Source organism: Bacillus rossius (assembly GCF_032445375.1).
Source record: "Bacillus rossius redtenbacheri isolate Brsri chromosome 4 unlocalized genomic scaffold, Brsri_v3 Brsri_v3_scf4_2, whole genome shotgun sequence".
Taxonomy (NCBI): domain Eukaryota; kingdom Metazoa; phylum Arthropoda; class Insecta; order Phasmatodea; family Bacillidae; genus Bacillus; species Bacillus rossius.
Window position 1 is genome coordinate 26,862,707 of NW_026962011.1, and position 25,351 is coordinate 26,888,057.

Sequence of the window (25,351 nt, forward strand, 5' to 3'; positions counted from 1 at the left end):
ATAGAATTTCTGTTATAGTATTATTATGTAATTAAATAATTAAATGCAAGCAAATAAAAGTGCACAAAAAATAAAATAACCTCGCTTTTTGTTGTGAATTTTGTGAAAAATAACACAGCTATTGAGAAAAAAATAACCTACCCTTTTTCAGGTCTCTATCGATAAATATCAAATAAAGGCAAACTAGTTTGTATATAAACATGCAGGAATAAGATTTTTTAAGTTAAACCTTGGTTTTATAGTAAAAAGTCCAGTAAGAGTGTAATTGTATAATATTTTGTGTTTTACAATTATTTGTGGTGCCTAGTTATCAGCAAAAGCTGTGAATATTTTTAATTTTTTTTTATATCACAAGAAAAATTCCAAAACTATTCCATTTTTCCCCTGACTGTCCTTAGTATTTCCTCACCAATTTCAATCACTGATACCAGTTTTCACAGTTTTTGAAATTCGAGCAACCTTTCTTGGTAAACAATGCAAGATGTCAAAATCTTGTAACTCCTACATATATTCTCTCTAAACACAACCACACATTCACCTGTTGCCTCTCTTGGCCACTAATGAACTGCAGCGGCCTGCCCTTGAAACAGCCATCGGGCAACTGACCTTCAAAGAGAACGGAGAGCACCAGGAAGCCTGGGATGGTCCCGCGGTTCTCGACGACGATGTCACGCACCAAGGTCTGCCCTGGGTTGGTCACCTCGCCCAAGCTCAGCCACATCTTGTCACTTGCGTCCCGAGATATGTTGCGCAGAATCATCTTCGCGCTGCCGCCGTAGCCACACAACACGATCTGCCAACAATCCCCGCGTCCACATAAGCACACCAACTGTCTTCCATCGTGCTGTATTTCAACACTGATAAAATTAACACCAATACTCTCCAAAGAAACCACAAAAGATAAATAAGATGGCCAAAACAGCAAGAAATTAAACAAACATCTAACAGAACTATCATCTATGTATCAGATCCCTTAGCCAGTAGGACTTCTAATAATATGGTATGATTGTAGATAATACTATGTGTTATACAAACACAATGCTACGAAAATAGCAGTTGACATAAATTTTCATACTTAAATTTAAACAGATAGAAGTTGATGGAAAAGATGAATAAACCAATGTAGTTGCTGAAATTGTGGCAAAGATGTCCAAGAACAAGACCTAGACAAGAGTGAGTGGATCTGTAAGACTTGGCTTCACCCACATGTTAATTGCATTTTCATGAATTTACTTTGCTTTAGGGTGATTTATTTGGATTTTCCACTATATTATAGGCATATAATTAATGTCCTGTTGACAATTTTGTTACCAGTACAATACAAAATTAGGCTTGTGCAGGTCCCTGATTTTTTTTGTTCCGGATTTGATTTCAGTTTTTTTTTTAAATACCAGACTTTTGAAATCTTCGGTTTTGGTTCTTGTACATGTTTATAACTCCTTACTTCGCAATATGTAATATTAACTAAATGTTTATTCTACGGGAAAAGTAAACATACACATTCTTTAGTGTCATATCAACATCTTACGATGTAATAATGACAGAAAAATGTATGTCATAGAGCATAGTTTATCTGTCACAATTTCTAAGCTATAATTTTGTTAAGTTAATTTTTGCATTCTTTAAGGAAAATATATCTAAATACAATTCAAGTTTATGACTGGCTGCTACAAGCATTTTTACAATTTTTTACGTTGTTACAAATTTCAACGACTAAAAGAATTAAAATGGCAAAAACACAGTTTAAATCAATAAGGTATCTTTCAATTTCCTTCATATATTGGTGGTATTGCATTTGCCTAATGGAACGTAATGATTTCTGGCCTTTGGTATTTTAAGGGACAACTACAATATAAACAAAGAATGCAAGTTGAAATATTGTGTAATAACACAAATTGAAATTATGTTAAAAGTGCAGACATTAAAGATCAAATTCATTTTAATTGTATGAAAAATATATAAATAAATGTTAAAAACACTGAACCAGGTATCAGAATTTATTTTTTCCATCAGGATTATATCAGCATCACATGGACCATTCTATTTGAAGGTATGACTTAAATGTAATAAAGTTTTAGGTTAGTGACAGCAAAAACTATTTCACATATGTTTAGTGTAAAAAACCAAAATTATTTTTTCTTTATAAAAACCAAAACTGGAGAAGAGGTTCTTGATCTAAAACCAAACCAAAACCAAACTGACCAATAATACCAAAATTGGACAATCTCACATTTTGTTAAGAAGTTCAGCAAATTTTCATAGTTTAAATTTTTGCCTAGTTACAAATTAGACATTCATAGGGCCCCCTGAAAGTGGTAAATAAAATTTTCAGATTTCGTCATTAAAAATTAGCAAAAGCGGTGTTAAAATTCACTTAAAAATACAAAAGCGGTGCTAAAATTCTCTTTAAAACACTAAGGCGGAACTAAAACCTTGGGGGAGGAAAAAAAAAAGTGTGATTGTTACTGAAAATATATCTGAAATTATTTAAGTTAAATAATTTTACTTGAACCTACTCATTACTGAATACCCTAAACAAATAGGTTACATATATTTATATGACAAACTTTTGTTTTAGACACTGATTATTAGTTCATTCCCATAAACTAATCTGGAAAACTATTAATCCCATTAACAAAATCTATAAAACACTGTTGACCAACTAATTATCATCGTCACACCGTTCGAAAATGAATGTTTGTTTACATTTTTCCGCTTTTTGGCGCAATTTAAAATGCTTGTGCTGCCCCGTACGGCTGGGTGACGAAGTAAAGATAGTTCCCAAGGTCCCCTATAAGAGTTTCCAGGGCCTGGTTTGCCCGATAATCTGTTTGATACTACGACGCTGTTCCAACTATATGCCAGCCCCCCGGCTGACGTGGTATGGCCACTCACGTAAGGCTGTTCCAAACACCGTTCGCCCAATCATCTGCTTGCTTTTGTATTTATCCGGTTTCGCTGTTCCAAGCTGACGTCAGTGTCCCGAGCGGTGTGCGTAGGCTTTAAAACTTCGCCTATTTGTCTTATCTATCCAATCATTATGCCGGGAAGGAAAATAAACGCCTTAGTTTTGCGTAATTTAACAGTATATTTTTGGGTTTAACATTATAATGTGAGCATGTGTAAGCTTTTGTTTGCTTTAGTGCATTTATGACATGTTCAGTGGCGGCCATGTTGCGGTGTTTGTTTACCAGTGACGAGACAAGTCTTTTACCCAGTATTTAAATTTCATGTAAAAACACTGCGATTTCGCTTTTTAATACTAAATTTCGTGTAAAAATGCTGTGTTATGGCGATTTCGCATAAAAACTGTATTTTACTGTGATTTCGCTTTTATCATCGTTTAATCGCGATCACGAAAAGAACAGGCCCCTAGTCATTCATTAGAGGCTTATTTTCTGTTTTTCCATAGCTGGGTAATACATACAATTTCCTTTTTCTAAGTCCCATTTTTACAATGTTTCTTTATAAACAAATGGAATTAGTAGAGACCCCGAAAGATGGCGAAGCGTGAAATTCAGGAAATAATGCGAAAATTTGATACTTTAAACGAATTTTCTTTGATTTCGACAGTCATGAAATTCACAAATTTTCGCGCGAAATTCTCAGTTTTCTGCATGATATTCACGCTTTTTCGCACAAAATGATTTCCTTATGTCACAAGTTCTATTTATTTACGCCATCATAAACATAGGCATGAAATAAACTCAGAGTGAAAGACTAGTGCCGTGATATCATAGTTTTGATACATTACTGAAATCCATGTATTTTTATCTCTGTTTACAAGCAGTAAATATTGCCATCGCAAATGAAAACAAAATGTAAAAAATGTCAACAATCGATATGTGCACACTACCAACACAACAAAACTGACTGTCCACAGTTTTCGTGTTTTGAATAATGGTCATTTCTGCTGCAAGGCGCACTGGTGTCGATTTTTCTAACCTACTTTAATCGCATGGAACTAAGATGGCAGTCAATTTGCGTGCACACATCTATGAGTTTTTACAAATACTGTCTCCACATTTTGTAAGTTTTGTGATACAATTGAATTTATGGCCAAGATGCCGAAAACTTTGACAAAATTTGATCGCGAAAGAGAGATAAAATCGGATTGATTTTATATATTATTATAGCGGGACAAAATTATGATGTACAAGTTCTGCAACGTGCGGGTTGATGGGACACGTGTAAAAAGCATGTAACAAATGACACACACACAAAAAAAAATTATTTTATCAGGAAAATTCTACCGTGTCTAAACAAATCTCGATAGGTGACAGTGTGAATAAAGCAAACAAGCCTGAAAGTGCAGAAACAAGAATTTGTTTCTAATTTTGTTAATATGATGCTGTTAACATTCCTCTGGAAAAAGCAGGATTATCCAGCTATGAGGGAATTGTTGAACACCCATGTTGAAGGTTAGCCTTACTTATTTAGATATGTTTCTCCCCTCTAATAAAAGTAAATAAGCATATGTAGGCCTATTTATCAATTAACTTACCTTTATGGCCACCTTACCTTTACTTCAAATAAATACAGTAGAACCCCGATTTTGCGAACACGGATTTAACGAAAACAGCGATTTAACGTAAAGGTTTTCAGGAACCATCAAAAAAACACCAATTTATTAAAATAATTATATAGATTTCCAAAAGATGTAAGTAAATAGTAATGGAATCTTATTAAAAATTACACTCTGTGGTGTCAGTAATAGAATGGAGGTACTATATATTAATATGTGCCTTTGCATCATCTGTCCAAATACGAAAAAATTAAAAGAATTGTTAAAATTACTTAAAAACTCCGGGCGCTGTAACTGAATTGCGTAGGTGCGTGCCATTGCGCGCGCCTGGATAGATAGACTGTCCGCGACACATGACGTCATGAAGGGTTTCTTTGTCCGCATCCCCCTCCCTCAACAATATCCCTGGCTTGACTCACCACGTTATCTTCCAAACATGCCCGCATAGTAACAGTGCTAGCCAATAATCACACGTTTCCAAATATTCCCTTTCCCATCCTCCAGGTTTTTTCAACTTGTGACCACGTCACACCAATACGCCATTATCATTATTCTCTAGAGGTGTAAAAGTAACGAAAAAAAGCGTCCCCGTATGTTTTCGTTACTATTAACAATTAGTACTCGTTACTATCGTATCACGTTACATTACTCGTTACTTCTGATACCGCATAACATGCTATGTTATGTTGCAGCAACGAATCGAGTCGTATTGCGTACGCGTACAGTATGACGTCGCGTAAATAATAAATAGAATATAAATAATTAACAATATTTGATAATTAAGTTTTTGTTAACCAAGAAATAATTAAATCTCATTAGAGCGGCTTTTTTTATACTATCTCTTTTAAGATAAGAACAAAAAACGTTAAAATGCGCGATAATAAAAAACATATTTCTAATTTGTAAACTATACTTTCTTACATTGTTTCTGTTCCAATCTCAAACTTTGTCTACACACACAATACCTTTAATAAACAGTAAAAAACTTTGACGACGAATTTCCAAATTATACTTTACTTAATAAACAAACATCGTTCTTTGTAACGAAAATTCATCGAATATGCGCGCGCATGCGTAAAACATACGAAAAATGTGAGTAACGAGATGCAGCCGTGTGTAATGTTTCGTTACTCGTTACTAGATGGCGTACCCGTTACTCAGTACCGAATACATACGGTTTGCTACAGCTCTATTATTCTCAGCAAGAGCTTTGTGCGCGGTGTTTAGTTTTTGAAATACGTTTTTTATAAGTGCTGCGCAGCTCAGCGAACAAAGAGAGTCAGCCGGCGGCTACGCCGCGCCGTAACAGCAGCTGACCGAGTACAATGACCTTTCTCCGCGTACGGCGGGCTATTGACGGAAATTTTCCATGAATTTGCGGCCATTTTTTTTTATTTTTTTACTGTGACGCAATGTGTATGTAGCTCGTTTTTGTTATAAACGCTGCAGGTTGCGACTGTATTTTAATAAACTTTAACGTATTTCTTACACTTTACATATTTTTAAACTTTTTTTTTATTTTATGCTTCATTTTTCACGGTTTCTGAAAATCTGTATGTACGACCGAGGTGTACGTACGAACCGGGGGCCGTACGAGCGAGATTAAAAGACGTTGAAGATGTAAAGTTGACGAAGTCTGAGATAGCACGGCAGCACAAGATATCAGCGTCGACCCTGTCTACGATATGGAAACGTAGGGACGCGATTATGAGTGTGGGGGTCATTGAAAATCGGTAAATCGGATTTAACGAAATATCGATTTAGAGTAAACATTTTCGGTAACCATAGCACTTCGTTAAATCGGGGTTCTACTGTATGCAAGTACCTCAGATTAACAAACACATAACTAGGATGGATTGCATTGTGAAATGGTGAGCACACCACAAGATATTTTTGACTGATTGATTTGAATCGGTAATCCAGCAGTAATCTTGAAAAGGTTAGGTTAGGTTTGGTTAAGAATTGTTTTGAGTAAATTAGCCCATTAATATTTTCAGCGATAACCTTATAAATGCTACCTATTTAGAAGTATATTGTACAATACAGTAAGTCCTCTATTTAGGTCGTACAGATTTACGTTGTTTCGGATTAACGTCGCTAATGTTTGAGTACTCATGTTTCAATTTAAGTTGTCGCCGATTCACAATAACGTCGTTTACAATGACCGTAAATCTTTATTTTAACCAAAACACCGTATATAATTCTTTGTTTCCTTCGGTAGTTAATTTATGCTATGTAGCGTAAGCTACACGTTCACCGCCTTATCTTATCATACATCATGAGGGACGCTTCCTGCTCTTACGTACAGTATGTACTATATATCTGTTTTTATATTTCAATCAATAAAGGTAATAAAGCAGCTGGTTAAATAATCATTCTATAAAGCTGAGAAGTACTAGTTGGCCGAGGACTTACTGTATGTATACATTTTAGGTGCAGGGGATTTGCCATCAGCCAACACGCTTAGAGAAATTTAAGTCCCAAAAATTGGCCAGGCAAATACGGAAGCAGTAAGGCACGCTGTAGAAGACAAACAGATTGTATTCTTGTGTGATGAAACAACAGAAAAAGTGGGCCGATGTAAGGCAGAGTCTGCTACTTTGTAGTGCCTATGAAAGATACTATGGTAACTGTTGTGTTACATATTTGTGTACCAACGAAACTTGCCTGCAGAGGAGAATTTCTAGTATGTAGAGTGAGATACTCTATAATTGAATTTGGATATTGAAATACTGTGTATTGTAACTTAGAATTTTTAATGAAATATCTCGAATGTTTTTACTTTGTTAAGACGTGTTTAGTCTTTGTAAAGCCTGTGTTCTTTAGTTTACAACATTTTTTTTTTTTTGCAAAATAAGAAATCACTTTGATACTGTTTAAAAAATACTGACATACAAAACAGGTTATAAAACTGTACCAAAGTACCATGTGAGAATAAGTATTTTCTTGAGATGAGTAGTACCAAGTTATCATACGTGAAGTATTGTAATCAAAAAGTATAACAATATTTAATCGAATGAATCATTTAACGAAGTTTTTACTTTTTTCCTATTTATGTAAAGCAGATTTTCACATACAAAACTTTAACAGCTATTTATAATTGTATTTTTATCTACAATATAAAATATTCGTAAGCACCGCTTTCCTCATTTATATGTACCGCTATGAGGTTTTGTTTACACCGCCAATGGCATAATTTTTTCACCATTTTTTGGGGTCTCTAGGAATTAGCATAAAACCATACCAATACCTCTAACATGACAAGTGATGCCGAGACTTATCAGTCAGATGCATGGAAAATTAAGCAGTGTTCAAACCCATAATCAATTAAATATTTTGGTATTTAAAAAAAATTAAATACATTGCAACATGATTATTGTAAATTATGTATTATTCTAGATCATAACTTTTACTCAGAGGGTACACACTAGAGTCCCGTTATAGCGAGGTGTCACGGTTCCGGGTTTGATCCTCGCTATAACCGTGTCCTCGCTATAACCGAATTGGACAAATTTTGGCCCCCAAAAAATAAAAATTAACCGAAACTAGCATAAAAATTGTGTTTGAACCTGTATAATTGGAAAATAACAGGTTATATTAACGAAATCTTAATTTCTGTGAGCAGATAAGTGAATTCTCTTTAAAACGATACCCCATAAGTACGGATGTGATCACCGATTGCGTCAAAATAACCAGAATACCCTATCAAGCCACGTAAGTATAGCATCTCAGCCCGCGGCCGACGCAGCATTGTCCTGCTATCTATTGCCGACGCGGGCTGTCTGCTGCCGGCCATGTTGGTTCAGGATGTTGCTAACAGGTGGTGCTAGTGTAGCGCGACGATTTAATTCCTTACAAAAAAGCAGGAGTGCGGCTGCGGCAACGCACGTACCCCTCAAACTTAATAGTCGCTGGAAAACTATACTTTTTTCATTGAAAGAAACCTGTCAACTTTTTTAGAAAATAAATTTGGGATTAAACTCAAACCATCACCACCCCTTTCTCGGACAGATACCCCAACAACTGACCGAAACAAAAGTTACAAGAAAACTGCCCTAGCGATTCGGAAATAAATACGGTAGTGCCGACTAGAGGTGTAAAAGTAACGAAAAAATGCGTAACCGTATGTATTTGTTACTATAACAATTAGTACTCGTTACTATCGTTACGTTACTCGTTACTTCTGATACCGCATAACATGCTATGTTATGTTGCAGCAACGAATCCAGTCGTATTGCGTACGCGTACAGTATGACGTCGCGTAAATAATAATAAATAGAATATAAACAATTAACAATATTTGAAAATTAATAGTTTTTGTTAACCAAGAAACAATTAAATTTCATTAGAGCGGCTTTTTGATATTATCTTTTTTAAGATAACCAAAAAAAAAAACGTGAAAATACGCTATTATAAAAACAAAAACATACATATTTCTAATTTGTAAAAAATACTTTCTTACGTTGTTTCTGTTCCAATCTCAAACTTTGTCTACACATGGCACAGATAACTAACGGAAGTTTGATAAAAGAAAGAAAGGATGGGATTCTATTTTTAAGCCACGCACTTAGGTGGCGACTGCACGGCTGAAGAATGTGACGCGTCAACGGCAAGATGTCTAGTGGCGAGCGAGAGGGGTGGAGATAAAGCAGACAAATAACAAAAGCGCGCTACAAGCGATCACGCCGTAAATTCCTCAAAAATACCTTGTTATAGCCGTGTTCTCGCTATTACCGTGCTGGCTATAACGAGATTCTAGTGTAGTTAGAACTTTCGTTTTAACAAAATTTACTGTGCCATGTAATTCAAAATAAATTGCTAGAACGAAGATGTTTGATATTGTATGTTAAGAAATTTTGTTTTCTAACTTCTGTGGTGTGGCCACCCTGGTCAGAAGTAACAAAAAAAAAAAAAAAAAAAAACACCAGTGTCAGAACCTAGTGTCAGAACTTTTTGCCTCGTGGAACATGAATTTGGATAACAGGAGAAGTTTTGAAGAATGTTATGACCATAGTCAAGTTTAGTAGTCCATGTAAGTCATTCCATACATTGATATTTCATAACAGTATTCTTTTTCTTTAAGTTATGATTGAAATACAAAGACAAATGGACATAAATGAAGTAATATTTATTTATTTAAATAGTCATTGAAGCAGATTAAAAACACACCAATTAATTTCTCAGGTTGTCTTTGAACTGCATCACCAAAATCTGGGAAATTCACAGCCACAATTTCATGAACAGATGATTACTTTAGCATTTGAAAATATAAGAGCAATGAAAATCAAATTACAGTGACATAAAATTTATATGCTTTTACAGGTTTCCTAGATGAAATCTTGTTTAGTTAATTGGTTAACTAAATAAACACTGAAAAACTCATAGTGATGTAAACTGCTTCACAAAACACAGTAAGGAGTTCTCAAACGAGTGCCAAGTGGCTCTTTGTGTGACCAATGTTATTGCTGGGGAGAGGCAGACAACTGGCCACACTACATACACTGTCTGTTTCTACATGCAACAGACCACACATCAAAAACAACTCATCACAAAACAGGACTTAATGTTTAACTACGGCAAATTTCCCCTAGCTAAATCAAACTCTTTGATTCTGCTGATACATTCCCAAATATCTGGAATTTTATTATTACTGCCACTGTCACTCTGTCACTATTACCGTAATCACTCGCGTAATGTCCGCAGTAATTTGACCACATTTTTGGCTAAAAAAAAAATGGGGTGCGGACATTATGCGAGGAAAAATACAAAAATACAAAATTTTGTGTCTTAATTATTACTAAAAAGGCACAAAACGTATCTAAAATCAATTTGGATTTCACTAGCTAGGTATTTTAAAATAATATTGCTGCGGGATCGCTTGCAAACAACACGGCTTAGACCATGTTTACGTTGCTGTAATTGCCACCGGTAACTGTCTCGCACCCGCCGGAACATTAAAAAAAATTACGCGCTACACTGAAATAAGTGTGGTTACGTGTGCCTTATTAATGTGATTAATATGTGATGGATTAAAACGGCTATTAACGGCACGGCTGCAATATTTTAGCCGTACCATATCCTTACGTGCAGCACGTAGGTAACCAGCGAGCTGGCAACAGCGCAGTGACTCACCAGTTCCACATCTGCTGCGCACTGTACTCCCCCCCCCCCCTTACCGGCAATCTGATGGCCTTCGTGACGTAGAGAAGGAGGAAGGGGAAGGAAACATTTAGAGCGTGAGAATGACCAAGGGAGGGATTCCAACCAAATGTAAACAAAGAGGGGTTCTGTTCTGTCCTGACACGTAAAACAGGGTACACACTAATTAAAGTTGACCTTTCTTTTACGCTGCGCTGCGTGTCTTACCTCAACAGAAAACAAGACTGATCCACGCCGTGTTGAATTTGTTGATTGCAACCGTTCTTTTATTTTCCGCCACTGACGAACACTTTTTTCGTGCATTTCAAACTCCCTTTCAGCAGCCCTGTTCCCATGCTCTTCAGCATAACGAACAACTCTTAATTTAAACCGCGCAGTGAAGGATTTATATTTACCCATTCTGTACTCTACACTACAAAACTCGACGCGAAACTCATGCCTTGAACTTGCGTGCGTGTTGGTCAGCTGTGTTTACAGTTACCGTGCTTTGTTCAGTTCAATTTCCCCACCCTTTCAGGACAGGAGAGAAAGGACAGCTCAAGGTCACGGCTTTGTTTACAGAGCCGTCAACTTTCCATTCATACTGCGTCCTTTAGGGGTGGCCAAAGTTGTGTTGCCCGCCGTAGACGACTGGTGCGGACATTATGCGAATTTTTTTTTTCTTTTAAGGATATATAAATAAAGGGTGCGGACATTATGCGAGGACGGACATTACGCGAGTGAATACGGTACTGTCGCTGTGACCGAAAATCCAAACAAAAAAAAAAAATTAAAAAAAAAAAAAACTAAAATCAAACACCATTCTATTATAAAACTTTCAACAGTCACACAAACACCGAGTTAAGTTAAAACTCTTTCTTTAGACTTAAAACACCAAACTATAATTTCTGCAGAATCAACATAGCATTTAAATAATTTTTCTCATAAGATGAACTTGATTTGATGTTGCTGTTTGGTGTATTGCGTTTCTGTGCGCCAAGCGCACCTTCTTGTGGGTGGCGGAGTTGACCGGAGCCAGCTGGTGGTGAACGACCGTGCCCACAGCCGCGCCCAGCTGCGTGGCCGTGAACTGGAACTTGAGCACCTTGCACTCCATTGCGTGAAGCTTCAGGACTCGGGACAGCACCGCCTCGCCATTGTCGTTTATCATCTGTCGCACACATGCCCACGTAACTTAATGCAGCGCATTAACATATAGCAGATTACTTTCATAGCACTAAACTTAGTATGTCACAGTTAAAAGTACGCATGTTTAATTTTGCATATCAACCAACAAAACCGCAAAAAATACACTTGGACATCCACCCTAGCACAAAGAAATAACTTCAACTAGACACTTTCAGACCATGGCCAGATTATTGAATGCCAATATAATTTTAAGGGGGAATACCAAAAAAAAAAAAATTAAATACTGTAAAACAGTGTATTCAAAACAGTTGTAACAGGTTGCTGTAAGGATAAAAACACAGATAACTGATGATAAAGATTATGTCTCAATCCATGTACCGTGCCGGGTTTAAATCAAAAATTTTTATGTGGTAGCAAACCACGTACAAATTTCATCATCATACGACATGAAAGAGTGAAGACTTTATTATTGTTGTTCGGTCCAGCAACCAAAATATATATTTAAATAAAAAAAGAAGTAAAATGTTTAATTTTAATTTCTTAGAATAAACGTTATAAACATGCATTTTAGTAGGTACATGCTTATTTGAATATATTATTAGAAACGACAACATTAAAATTAGATGAAAAACGAATAACTCTGAACCGACAGAAATTAAACCAGTGTGCTTATAAATATTCACAATTTTTATTTTTATATTCGACCTCCAAATGTCAATAGTATACTAATTGCTATTTGCAACTATTCGTGTTTACGAATATTTCCACACACCTATTTACAACAAGCATAACCGAACATGTACAAAGATGCTATATTTACAGCAAATTGTTCAATAATAAACTTATTTAAATGAAAGTTCAGTAAAATACTGTTTATTTACGTAAATGACATTTACAAATATTTTTATGCATAATATACATATATACTTATATACATAATATACAAAGGGGAACAATCTAAAATTGAAAGATGCCATCTTGGTTTGAACATCATTTTCGTTCCTACGTCACCAAAGTTTCAGTTCATGACCGTATGGTTTACAAGGACACAGACAGAGAGAGAGAGGAGAGGAGGAGAAGAAGAAGAAAAAGGTTGTTTAAAATGGCAAGCAAACCTGCCATGACCACACACAATAAGTATGATAAATATAAATTTTCCTATTTACTTTTTGGTGATGGTTTGCTATTAAATGCATTGCTGTTAAATGTAAATTGCGGGAAATGCTTTCGCACAAAGCAGGAAAATAAAGCATTAATACTATTGGGTGCAAGTAAAAAATACTTTGATCCAGACCTGCCAACATTCAAATTTAAAAAATCATGAGGTCCGCGATAAAAATTTTCAGGCCCATAAATACAGGTTAGATATAAAAAAACAACACATGAGAATCTTTAAATTTAAGTGACACACCTGTACACATGTTACATGGTCTCTGCTTCAAAATTTATTTCAACAAATTATAGGTTGCAGATTTAATTTAGTAGAACATAATTTAGCGCTAGTGATCATGCAGCGCCGCAACTAAAAAAGATGTAAAATAACATTCTGCTCGTGTAACACTATTATCACTGTTCACAGCAAAATTAATTTTTTTATTGGAAGCAATACACTTCACGTGTTAGTTGTGTTTTTTTGTAGCGACATGTTTCACAATGTCTCCTCTTCCACTATGCGAGATAGAAAAATCAGCACAGTACACGCTACAAAACGCAAAATTGCTTCCTTTACGTGACTCGAGTATTGATGGAAACTCGTTACTGTAAGCTTTCGTAAAACTTGTTTTGTAACTTTTACAAACAAAACCTTGGGGCCCCGAAAAATCGTGAGGAAACACTATTTTGGCGTGAGGGCGTGAGATGGACCTTAAAATCATGAGCCTCACACCAAAATCGTGAGAGTTGGCAGGTCTGCTTTGATCAATGGAATTTGCAAATCCCAGATCTGTAAAAACGAGGTTCTACTGTAAGTAGTATACATAAACCATGCGAGAACACTTGAAGCCAATGAGGAGCTGACCTTAAAGTCACCTCCCTCGGAGGAGATGGTGAGGCGTAGTTTGTAGCTGTGGGTCGCGTAGTTGCGGATGGTGGTGCTGACCTTGAGCGTGTGACCAACGCCCAAACTCTGGAAGGACAGGACCGGGTGTAAGGCCTCCAGCTTCAGGGGAGGAGCCTGGGCCTTGCCGCCGGAGACAGATGACTGGGAGTGGGACCGAGGCAGTTCCACATCACCAGACTCTCGACTGTTCTCTGCAACATACCATCAAGCAGGTCTGTGAAGAGATGAATATGCATGTAAGGCAACAGATGTAATAAACAACATGAGTAAAGAAAAAAAAACGGTGGCTGGTATGAAAAGGCAGCTGATCGTTGGCAAGTGGCAAAACAGGGCAACGAGTGAAGGAAAAACAGGCAATTGATGGAGGAATGTGAATGGTAGGAAAAAGAAGACAAATGGTAGGGAAAAGATAATAGGTCTGCAACAGAACATTAAGGGAAGGGAAAAGGTGATGGGTGGGCACAAGGTGAAGGATGGAGAAAATAATGCTATTGGAGGGGAAAAGAAGATAATGGGTGGGAAAAAAGTGATGGGTTGGGGGGGAAAAAGGTGTACAGTGGGGAAGAACATAAAGGTTGGGAAGAAAAGGAAAAGTGTGGAGGAAAAACAGTAAGGAGTGTGGATAAGAAGGAAAAAAGGGGAGAATTAAGATGGTGGATAGGGAAAGGGAGATGGATGGTGGGAAGTGTGTGGTAGGAAAGGTGTTTGTGGGGACAGAGAAGTAATACTGCAATGGATAATAAGAAAGGATGATAGAAGTGCAAGGAGGAAGGTAGGAAATGTATGATGAAAGGATTGAGGGAAGGAAGATGTTGGAAGGAGGGTAGGAAGTGGGAGATTTATAAAGTAGAGTGATGGAGGGTGGAGAACATTGATTAGTAAATGGGAAAAAGAGCATGAGAGTTGGGGAAAGTGAAGTGAGAAAAGTAGAGTAAGAGGTGAGAAAAGGAATTTATTTTCAAACTGAATGTGAATAAGAATTTTTTCCCCACATATTGATAATTGCAAATAGTGCATGCAGCTTGGGGCAAAAGGTGACAATATATTTTGAGTCAGGCATAAGTACCTAATATGGTATGTCCGAAAAGTCAAGATTCAGTTATGAACGCTTGCTGTGGCTAACAGAAACGAAAAGAAAGTTTGAAACTTGCACTAAATTTGACAGTATCGCAAAGAGTTTCTGTAATATGATATGCAACGGTGTGCGTGCACAGTTGATGACACACTACGAACACCAAAAACTGCGTAGAAGCAGCGGATCAGACCAAGTCAGTTGAGATGTGGACGGTACGGAGGAAAGTTCAATGTGTTCTGTGGCTTACTAAACTTGAATCCGTGGCCAACGTTCAATGTGAATATCGTTGCGTGTACAACAAAGAGCCATCACATAGGAATACCATTAATCAGTGGGATAAGCAGCTCTAGGATACCGGCAGTTTTTGGAACAAACCCCTTTCTGATAGACCATGGATAAGTGACGAATGTGTAGTGGCTATCCGGGAAAGAGCTACCAAAGGAGCCCCAAAAAATTGGTGTGCGTGTGTGCTTGTGACTTAGGCCTAACCCAGACTACAGTTCATAAGGTTTCAAAGAAACATCTCAGTTTTTCAGGTTACAAAATGCAGCTGTTGTATGCTATCAAACAGGAGGATAAGACCCACACAATTCATGTTTGTTACAGATATGCTTAATAAGATCGAAACGGATGAACGATTTCAGAAGAAGATTGTGTTTAGCGATGAGGTCACATTCCATATCTGTGGACATGTTCATCACCATAACGTCCAAATATGGGGTGCTGAAAATCCTCGTGCCTACGTTGAGTACCAACGTAACACCCCTAAGGTAAATATGTGGTGTGCTCTGATGCATGATTAAGTTATGGGCCCATTTTTCTTTGAGGAGAAGACTGTGACATCAAACATATACCTTGACATGTTGCAATTGTATGCAGTGCCACAATTTCCAAAAGGTGTCATCTTTCAACAGGACGGCACTCCTCCACACTATGCCAACATTGTTTGTGAGTTTTTGGATACCATTACCCCAGCAGTGGATAGCAGGGGTGCTTTCAAGGCATGGCCATCACGATCTCTGGACCTAACACCATTAGACTTTAACCTGTGGGCTTATTTGAAGCAATACAGTGAACATATCTATCACAATAATTTAAAATGGAGAATCATAGAAGTTATTCACTCTGTTACACAACGTCCTTAACAGTGTGTGGGAAGAACTTGAAAATTGTTTCAATGTGTTTAGGGCAACAAATGGTGGCCACATCGAACTACACTGAACAGGTATGCAAACTTAGAAAGTTGACCTTTTATTTGGTGAAGATTTCACAGTTTTATCTTATTTTGTTGCTTTCCTGTGACCGGTCGAAAGTGTACCATGACTTTAATGACATACTGTATCTGAGGTTAATTGTAAATAGGTATCACAGTATTATGTATTATAAATGTTTTGTTCAAAAATGGAAATAACATACAATCACGGTGCTACTTACCACAACTATCAGAAGAGCGGCTCGAAGGACGGGAAATAACGATACATTCGCCTAGTGATGATTTAGTGGTGTCTGTTGCCTGCAGGCAGCATTTCAGTGGCACACTGTGCTGCTGGCCACCTGGTACCACTTGCAGCTTCAAGAAGCTGCAACATTGAAGGATCACATGTTCAACCTATTTCAAATGAAAACTATCAGGGCTGGCTAATGATACCCAATAATACACAGTGTTGAAAATGTAATTTAGGTCGTTTAATAACACATTTTGTGTTTGCGCTATTACATAAAAAAAACTAAAATATTAAAAACGAACTTTTACATAAGTAGAAACAAAATAGCAACAATTGGTTCCAGTCTTTAATACCTTGAAAGCTGTCTGGACAGGAAAACAGTGCTGGGGAATTGTGAGCTGTGTGTATGTGTAATTGTGTTGAATGATTCATTGACGCACATGGTGTTGGGGTGGAAATATTTGTGTGCTCTCGAAAAACGAGAGAGGGAGAGATAGCAATAAGTGAAAACCAAAATAACTATAGTGATAGTGTGATTCTGAATCTGCTGATGATCATGATCATCACTGGTTTAAGTTAAGTAGCATTCTGTAAATGAAACTAAAATCACACAAAAACCAGTTTCAGTTCGTTAAACATTTTACCTGTATAACTATTGGTAATTGCAAAAGTAATCATGAACGGCATGTTTTCAAAAAACATTATTTACGAGTATATTTAACTACTGAGCCAAACAACAGAGATGTGGTTATTTTAACTTTCAGTTGATCACTAAGAGTAGAATTAGTACGTACCGTTGTTCTTTAATACTCCTTATTCTTACAACACAAGTACTATTACAAGATGTTTACAAAAATTTGTAGAAACATTTCCCTGACTTTTACATCACTTTCCATTGATCAAAATTACAAATTCCCAAGACAAATTTTTTGAATAATTTACCTATTTGATATTTTTCTGAAAGAAATTAAGACAATCCATTCTCCACCATCTCTATAGTTGTACCAGTTCAACAGAACCTTGCATATACCCATTTTACAAAGTGTATGACAATCCACTCAAACACCATCTGGGAAACAATGCGTTCAAAGTCTGGGTGATGGCATACCAGGGCTAGGCCTGTGTAAAAACTGGTTTTTTTTATGTGAATCGAATATCTTATCAAATGTTTAATATTTGTGAAGTTGAATCAAATTGCGAATATTGTTTTTAGCAAAGATGCATTGTACTTATTTTATAAAATACAGGATTGAAATAAGAAAAATAATCATCTAACTTTTGTAATGTTTGAACTGATTGATTGAGTCCTAGATAAAACATCATTCAATAAAAATTATAAAATAACCATGCTTGTTATATAATTTTTTGTTAAATATTTTTTATCATTTTATATATACCTATATATATGATAAATATTTGTAATTTGCACAATATTAAAATTAATTGAATTTTTAATAATTTTGTGTAATATTAAATTAAAGTGTTTGTTACATTCATCATTTTTCAACGGGTGCCTCAGGCATCTTACAACCTCCTAGTAAGTAATAATAATGTACTCATGTTTAAAATCTGCTTCCACACACACGTGTCATAAAAGAATGCATCCCTAAAAAAGAACACGACCAACTACCAAGCACTGATTAGGTAAATAACAAGATTGAATTACTTGAGACGACTGATGAGAGAAAAAACTGAGAGAGCGAGAAAAACAGTATCGCCAACAAACTGTTCTTAATCTTTCTCTTCATGTCCCTGACCCAAAGTACAGACTGAAAGACTGACGTGCTTAATAAAGATTATCAGTATAAAGCAGATATCTGATAAAGCAACTGGCCAAATTTTTATTGGTCCATGTGAAGGCTTCTGTGTTAAGGAAAAAGATTTAAATGTAAAAACTAATTGAAATCAACAAAAACAAGGGAAAAAAATTCCCAGAAACTAGGCTAAAAACCCTGTATAATTACTGATATTTTCCCCCCGGTTTGTGAAACACATGGACAATTCCTGAATTTTCCAGTAGGTAGACACCCTGATATATATATATACACACACACACACACACACACAAAGAAAAAAAAACACACACAAAAAAAAACATTATTTTCATGAGCGAATCTTAGGCCTTAGATGTTTTAAATTTTGCAGTTAGCGCAAAGCTTCACGTCAGACTCTTAAGCTTTGCTTTGCATCACAACTGAAGCTGAAATAAAACGAATAGCAAATTTCCTGGCAAAGTCAAATCAAATATTACAAAGAGCTTCACTTCAATTGATTCACTTAGTCAAAGCTTCACACAGGACTAGCCAGAGCATGGGATTCCCCCCTCCCCTGCAAATTCCAATAACTGTGGAATTTATATGACATTTCCAGGTTTTAAAGTCAATTCCCTGACTTTCCCTAACCAATTCTAACTTCCATGACTTTTCCCTGACATTCCAGAATGTGGACACACCGTATTAAATATAACAATATTTCCAGTAACATACTTTATGTAAGTACACATCTCTTAAGATACCAGGCTAAAACACCATAACACACACTCCATTAAGGTAAGCATTAAAAGAAGTAATCATCATAATTACAACAGCATATAAATTGATAGTAACAATCAATCTAACACCATATGATACAGTAGCAGCTTACTTGTTGTATTTAGGTATCTATAATGAAACAGACGTTGCAACTGAAAAATATATTTAAAAACACTGTAAATAATGTTTTAAGATTCCAGATGAAATTAGCAAACATTGGATTTATAAAATTGCTAAACCGAAATAAAACTTACCTGGCTGCTGTTAACAACAAAAACTCGTGAATAACAAGGGTTTAAATATGTAAATAAGAGCTACAATTACTAACTTCTTGGGAATACAGCATTTAAAAAAAAAAAAATCACATTTTTTGTAAAATAGATTGTGATTGATTTCACGATATTTTGCTGTTCGCAAAAAAATTCTGGATCAGTATGTAGAGTAGCCGGTTGTGGAAAATAAGGCGAATAGAAACTGAAATTAAAAGATGGTTAATTAGTTGGTTAGGACAGGTTAAGTTACGTTAGGTAAGCTGCATAATTAAAAAAAAAAAATTCAAAATTTAAACATTTAAACATTTTACATATAATTATTGTAGCAGACTTATCTGAACAAATTTGTAACTTTAGTTATTATTTATCTATTTTTCCTTAAATTGTAACATGGCGTGAAATTTTTTTTTTAGTGGGATTCTAATTCTCATTCAAACAATTCGAATTCAATATTTTTATTCGAGAATAATTTGATATTTGCATTTGTATTTCATTCAAACTAAAAAAACTGATATCTGCGGATGTCTTAGTTTTTGTCTCCAACAAAAATTATTTTTTATTTTACATGCGATTTAATGACCCTTTTTATGTAAAGAAATTGTTGATGTGATGTTTAAAAAAGCTTAAGTATTGCCATTTTGAAAAGGAAATTAATATACAGTTAATTTTCTGTTTGTTTACATTTTTCATATTGGTAAGCTTATAGCATGATTTTTGGCACGTCCAGTTAATGATTTCAGAAATAGTACTTGAAGGAGAAGATATGTTTTTTAGTATTTTTAATGTAGCTAATATAAACTTAAAAACTATTCAAACATTTTACAGTATTTTTAATGTAGCTGACCTTACGTAAACCACAGTACACACAATTTGTAATGTAGCTAACCTAACCACTCATTAAAATAAAGTACGTAACTGTAAACTACTTGATGCATCACAACTCTCTCTTGGAAAACAATTTGAAAACATGCCAGGAAAATAATAATAATAATAAAAAAGAGTTTAAGTTTTGTTTACTACAAAAATTAACTCCTTCAGAATTACTATCTAGCTGCATTCCCTTGAAAATAAGGTGCATAACTGTATTACTGCTTCATTACTAACTTTTCTTTCAAAAGCAAACTAGACTCATTAAATGGGACAAGATTACATGGTGAAATGTGACAAAACGGAAATAACACCGTAAAGAATATCAAAACACAGCATAACACCAAAATGCAAGTTAATACACGATATAGCACAGAAATTCAAGTTATAGCATGGAATAATGTAGCAATTAACCAAAACTTAAAGACAAAAAAAATTGTACTATGTGCATGGATCAGAAACATATAATTTTTTTTTATTGTCAATCTTGCATTGAATCACTTTTAAACCACAAATGTTCACTAATTTATTTTTGTTGTCGTGAATGTATCTGTTTTAGACCAATTTATTACAAATTATTTTATTGTATAGTACAGCATATTAATTTTACCACTATTTTGTTATGCTAGAATAAGTATTACAAAACAGCTTTCATAAAAATAAAAAAACAATACGAAACACAAAAATCCTCTGTTTTAAAAACAAAATGGACTAAAAATAAAACCATAAATTCTTGTCTCTGCTCATTACGCATCAAAGTCAGAAAGAGTGTTCTCTGGTGATCTGCGTCGGTGCCCCGCATTGGGACAGCTGCAGGACACTCACCCGGCAACGGCAGTCTCAGCAGCAGCCACCGCGGCGGGGTCGCAGACGACGGTGACCTGCCCCAGCTGGCCCGCCCCCAGCTCCAGGACTTCCGGCCGCACGCGCAACGCCTCCCGGTCGACGCCGTCCAGCCAGAACTTCAGCCGCACGCTCTCTGTGCCCAGGTTCCTCACCACGTTCACCGTCTTCTGCGCCGCCGCGCCCCGCCGGGGCACCACCAGGGCCACCGGCTTCTGGCGGGCGGACAGCCGCACGCGGCAGCTGCGGCCGCTCACCGGCAGTCGCTTCAGGACCACCTGAGTGTTGGGGACGTCGAACCTCACCACCAGCTGGGCAGAGTGAGCCGCGCTCTCCGCCTCTCCTGCGACACACACACACACCCTCTTGATGAAACAGATCATTTTTTTTGCTGATGTATTACAGTGATGGAAAATCGGCAACTGAACCATTGGCAGCTGTGTACTATGATAAATAGAACTTAAAAATCTTGTGGAGTTTGGTTTGTTTGTTACTTGACAGTAACAAGTTTATTTTGTTGCGGTGACGTCCGACAGAAACGATGTTGAAGGGGGATTTAGAGCAGTAAGAGAGGCTTTCCTTTAATTTATAGCTACTGTACTTAGCTGCAAATTACACTTATTTCTAGACTTCCTGCACCAGGCGAGCATAGAAGTTAGAAGATTCTAAGACTACATATAAATACCTTGGCACATTTGTGTTTTCAGTTTTTTTTTTCCCTTTCTTTCCCCTCCATTCTGATTGCTATCTTCTCCATCCTTTTATTTCACTTTCCCCTCTGCTAATTGTTGATGCAAGGGCAATTGTACCCCATGGGTCTGTTTTATTACTACAGGAGGAAGAGGCAGCAGTCACCCACTCCTCTCTCCCCTTCCCTGACCGACCCCTCCTTACACCCAACCACTACAAGACAAAGGAGATCGCACTAAGACTGGAAAGATTCTACAAATCAAAAATTGCTTCAATGCGAAGCACAAATGACTGAAAATTGGTAGCAGTGATATGTATGAAATGTTGACATTTATTGTGTGGAATATGCATGTAAAACAAGTACGTTGGGGCACAGTTTATTATTAGTTGTATGTGGAATATGCGCTTCATGAGTCACAGATAACCTGTCAAGATAGATACTAAGGTTGCTAGTCCTCGGACATTATTACGGAGTGAAGGAGAGAGAACCATAAAAAAACTTCTTACACAACACCTACAAACAGAAACTCTGGCTGTTTAGTTTTATATTCCCCCTCTACCGAAAGCCAGCACAGCGGACAGTAACTGGTGCGAGAGGGTCAGGGCAATTAGCCACCGTCGCTGTCAAGTGGGAGCGCTAAACAAGAGAGAGAGCGCATGTGGTTTGTCAACACTATCTTCCTCTACTTTAATGAGTGATAATTTTTAATTGTTTTTCTCTAACTTAACTAAAACTATGTGTATTTGTTTGAGAGTGGTCTGGATAAGGACGTATCCAGGATTTTTGTCCAGTACAACCATTATATCATATTTTTACAATTTTCTTATAACTAATTTGAAAAGAAAATTTACTGTCTCACTTAAATAAAATCTCAGGGAATAGCAAATTTTAGAACTCCAACTTTTACAGTACAAATTTAAGTAATGATTATACTGAACAATTCATATTTTGGTTTTTGTTTTCAATACATTGTTTTTAAGTCCGTTATTTGACGATTTCTTTAAAACAATTCATAAATATACCTATACTTATGTTATTAAATATATGAAACATGCATGTCAAGTTTTCATGAAAGAAATGCTCACAGTAACATGTATGAAAACCAGAATTACATAGACTACCTAGAGAAACAATTCCTGCTGCTAATGTATATGAGGTATGTCGGGCTATAATAGGGACGAAATTAATTATTGTAGCCCACTAGATATTACAATAATACTAATGAAATAATCTATAAGTAGCTAACTTGCTATGATTTTCTTATTCTATCTTGGCTTGAATCATTTTAATCCTCGAAGAGTGTATCTGGATCCCACGGACATCCCTCATGGCTTCGTGCCTGATCTGGGTTAAGGAAGACTAAAGCACCTCAGGCTAAATGCCTAATCATACTGAGTTTCAGCCATGCAGAAACGATAGCATGCATAGTGTACTTTGTTTAGGGATTGGCCAGCCATGGCAGCAACTGATGCAAATGAATAACTCCCCTAATTTATGTCTAGACTAAAACTATTTAAGTTTGGCCCATGTAAAACTTACACAGACACAGGGAAAACCCTGTGTTCATTCATGTGGGGTTAAATATTGCAAGCATTAAGCAGGAAGGTTCAATACATGACCAGAAGGATGGTCCAGGAAGAAGAGTAAGGGGCAGAAAGTTTCAACCAAGCTGGAGTCGGGAGCTCTGGCCTTGTGGTCCTCACTGGTGCTGGTGTGCGTCTGGATGGTACCAGTGGTGCATGCGCCCCTGGCGGTGACTGACAGTACTCTCGCCCAATAGCTGCCAGTCAGTGCATGTGCTTAAAACTATGGAAAGGAAGACTGTGATAAGCGCATATTAATAATACTTCCTGTAAGTTAAAATTACATTAATTAACTGCGAACTAGCGCAACAGGTCTCACTCAAAAAGGGATAAAGTTGCAGGTAAAAGGATGTTGGCAGTTAGCGAAATTATCAAATTTGTCATTGCAAAACCCTACCTACAGTATCCAAGATTCAACAGCTACTAAATATTTAAAAAAATGCATAACTGCGAGTTGTTGTGTCGGGTCACACTCGGGAAGGATAGAGCTGCAGGCTTGCCTATTGTCAGTAGGCAGTTGGTCAGTTTAGAGACATCATCAAGTCCTTCATCACGACGCCCTAGCCTCAACTTCTACGCATTGTGAGCTACAATGCTTAATCTATATTTTTGAACTGTCAGCATACTTGTTATAAAAATGCCTGGATATTTATTATCAATTATGTGCATGCACTGCTAGCGCAATTTTAAAGTAAAGGACAGTGTCTGCTCTCCCATCCGCAACAGCACGGCTGTGCTCGGCTTGTGAGAGCTGCGCTGCGATTGGCCAAAGGCTGGCCAATAACGGTGTGCTAGGACGGGGGTCGGTGCACACGGACCATTTTAGAGCGTTCAAACCATATTTATCAATGTATAGATCACACACATTACCCCAATTTTTAGTTTTAAAAAAAGCAGTGCTATCCTTATGCGAGTCTTTCACTTTGGGTAAAAAAAAAAAATAATAATTTATGACTGAAGCGTGTCATTGAGTATTTGTGTAAATAACAATCCTGTGCTGGTTTTTAATATATATATAACATCAAAGGTAATTGAAATTTTTTTAGTCAAAATATCACCGCAGTGCGTGAAAAGCACTATGAAAGACACCACTGTGCTACATCTGCCCGGCCACCCGTAACCCTGCCGGCACCGGCATGTGATGCAACTTGCTGGGCTAGCATTCGGCTGGGGGAGGGGAACTTCTAAAAATAAACCAGCTAAAGTTTGTGTGTGTGCGTTCCGTCAGTGCGTGTGGCCACGTATTTGTGTTGAAAATTATCCCTCCTTCTTGCATCATTGTTAACATCGGTGAATTGGCACTCTGCACAATCTTCATGTGTCTATTTCAACAGGTTATTAAGAGACAACGGTGACCCCATTTATTTTTTGCATGCGGTGAATTGGCACTCTGCACAATCTTCATGTGTCTATTTCAACAGGTTATTAAGAGACAACGGTGACCCCATTTATTTTTTGTATGAGATTTCTCAGCTTTCAAATGCAACATTAAATGACAAAACTGCAGCCATCGTTGGTGCTTTGAAAACCACACTTCGAAGCATTGCTTTTTACGTTCCTCCAACACCCACACAAATTTCTCTCCGACTGTAACATGTGTGCTAAATTTTATAAAAAGGAATGAAAAGAAAGGGTAGCTTGCTCCATTTTTTTTTCTATTGGGAAAGAGGATTGGTTAAAAAAAAAAACAATAGCCAGGATTGGGTACATGGGTTTAAAAAATAGTGGCCATCTCCTTTGTATTTTTGTTAGTGGGCAGGGTCGTAAATTAATGGGGAGGGGGGAGGGGGGGGGGAGCGCGAGAGAGAGAGAGAAAGAGAGAGAGAAAGAGAGAAATAGAGATATATATATATATATATATATATATATATATATATATATAGAGAGAGAGAGAGAGAGAGAGAGAGAGAGAGAGAAGAATAGGGGCAAGAATTCTGCCACAATTTAGTAGTACAGAAAGCAGAGAAAGAGGACTGAGGGCTAATACCAGTGCTGTATTTCTTACACACAATGAGGTGACACACAGAATGATGACTTCACTTGTATCAATGGAATTATACAGGTTCTGTAGACAGCTATGTGGTGCTACCCATATTCGAGGGCAACCCTTATGGCAAAAAAGTTAGATTTTTTTGACCCAAATTATAGGTGCGACCCAAAGCAGGGGCGAACC

The 25,351-nt window shown here is 36.8% G+C and overlaps 1 protein-coding gene across 3 annotated transcripts in view; it reads right to left on the reverse strand.

Annotated features, from left to right (window-relative positions):
* LOC134542500 (uncharacterized) overlaps nucleotides 1-25,351 on the reverse strand; it is a 145,627-nt gene that overhangs the window by 24,181 nt on the left and 96,095 nt on the right. For all 3 annotated transcript variants that reach the window (XM_063386847.1, XM_063386849.1, XM_063386850.1), the window contains 5 exons: nucleotides 20,887-21,247; nucleotides 16,381-16,526; nucleotides 13,830-14,062; nucleotides 11,670-11,834; nucleotides 607-793 (listed from right to left, as the gene is read on the reverse strand). In XM_063386847.1, the coding sequence (XP_063242917.1) occupies nucleotides 607-793; nucleotides 11,670-11,834; nucleotides 13,830-14,062; nucleotides 16,381-16,526; nucleotides 20,887-21,247 (1,092 nt within the window). The remainder of the gene's footprint in view (nucleotides 1-606; nucleotides 794-11,669; nucleotides 11,835-13,829; nucleotides 14,063-16,380; nucleotides 16,527-20,886; nucleotides 21,248-25,351) is intronic.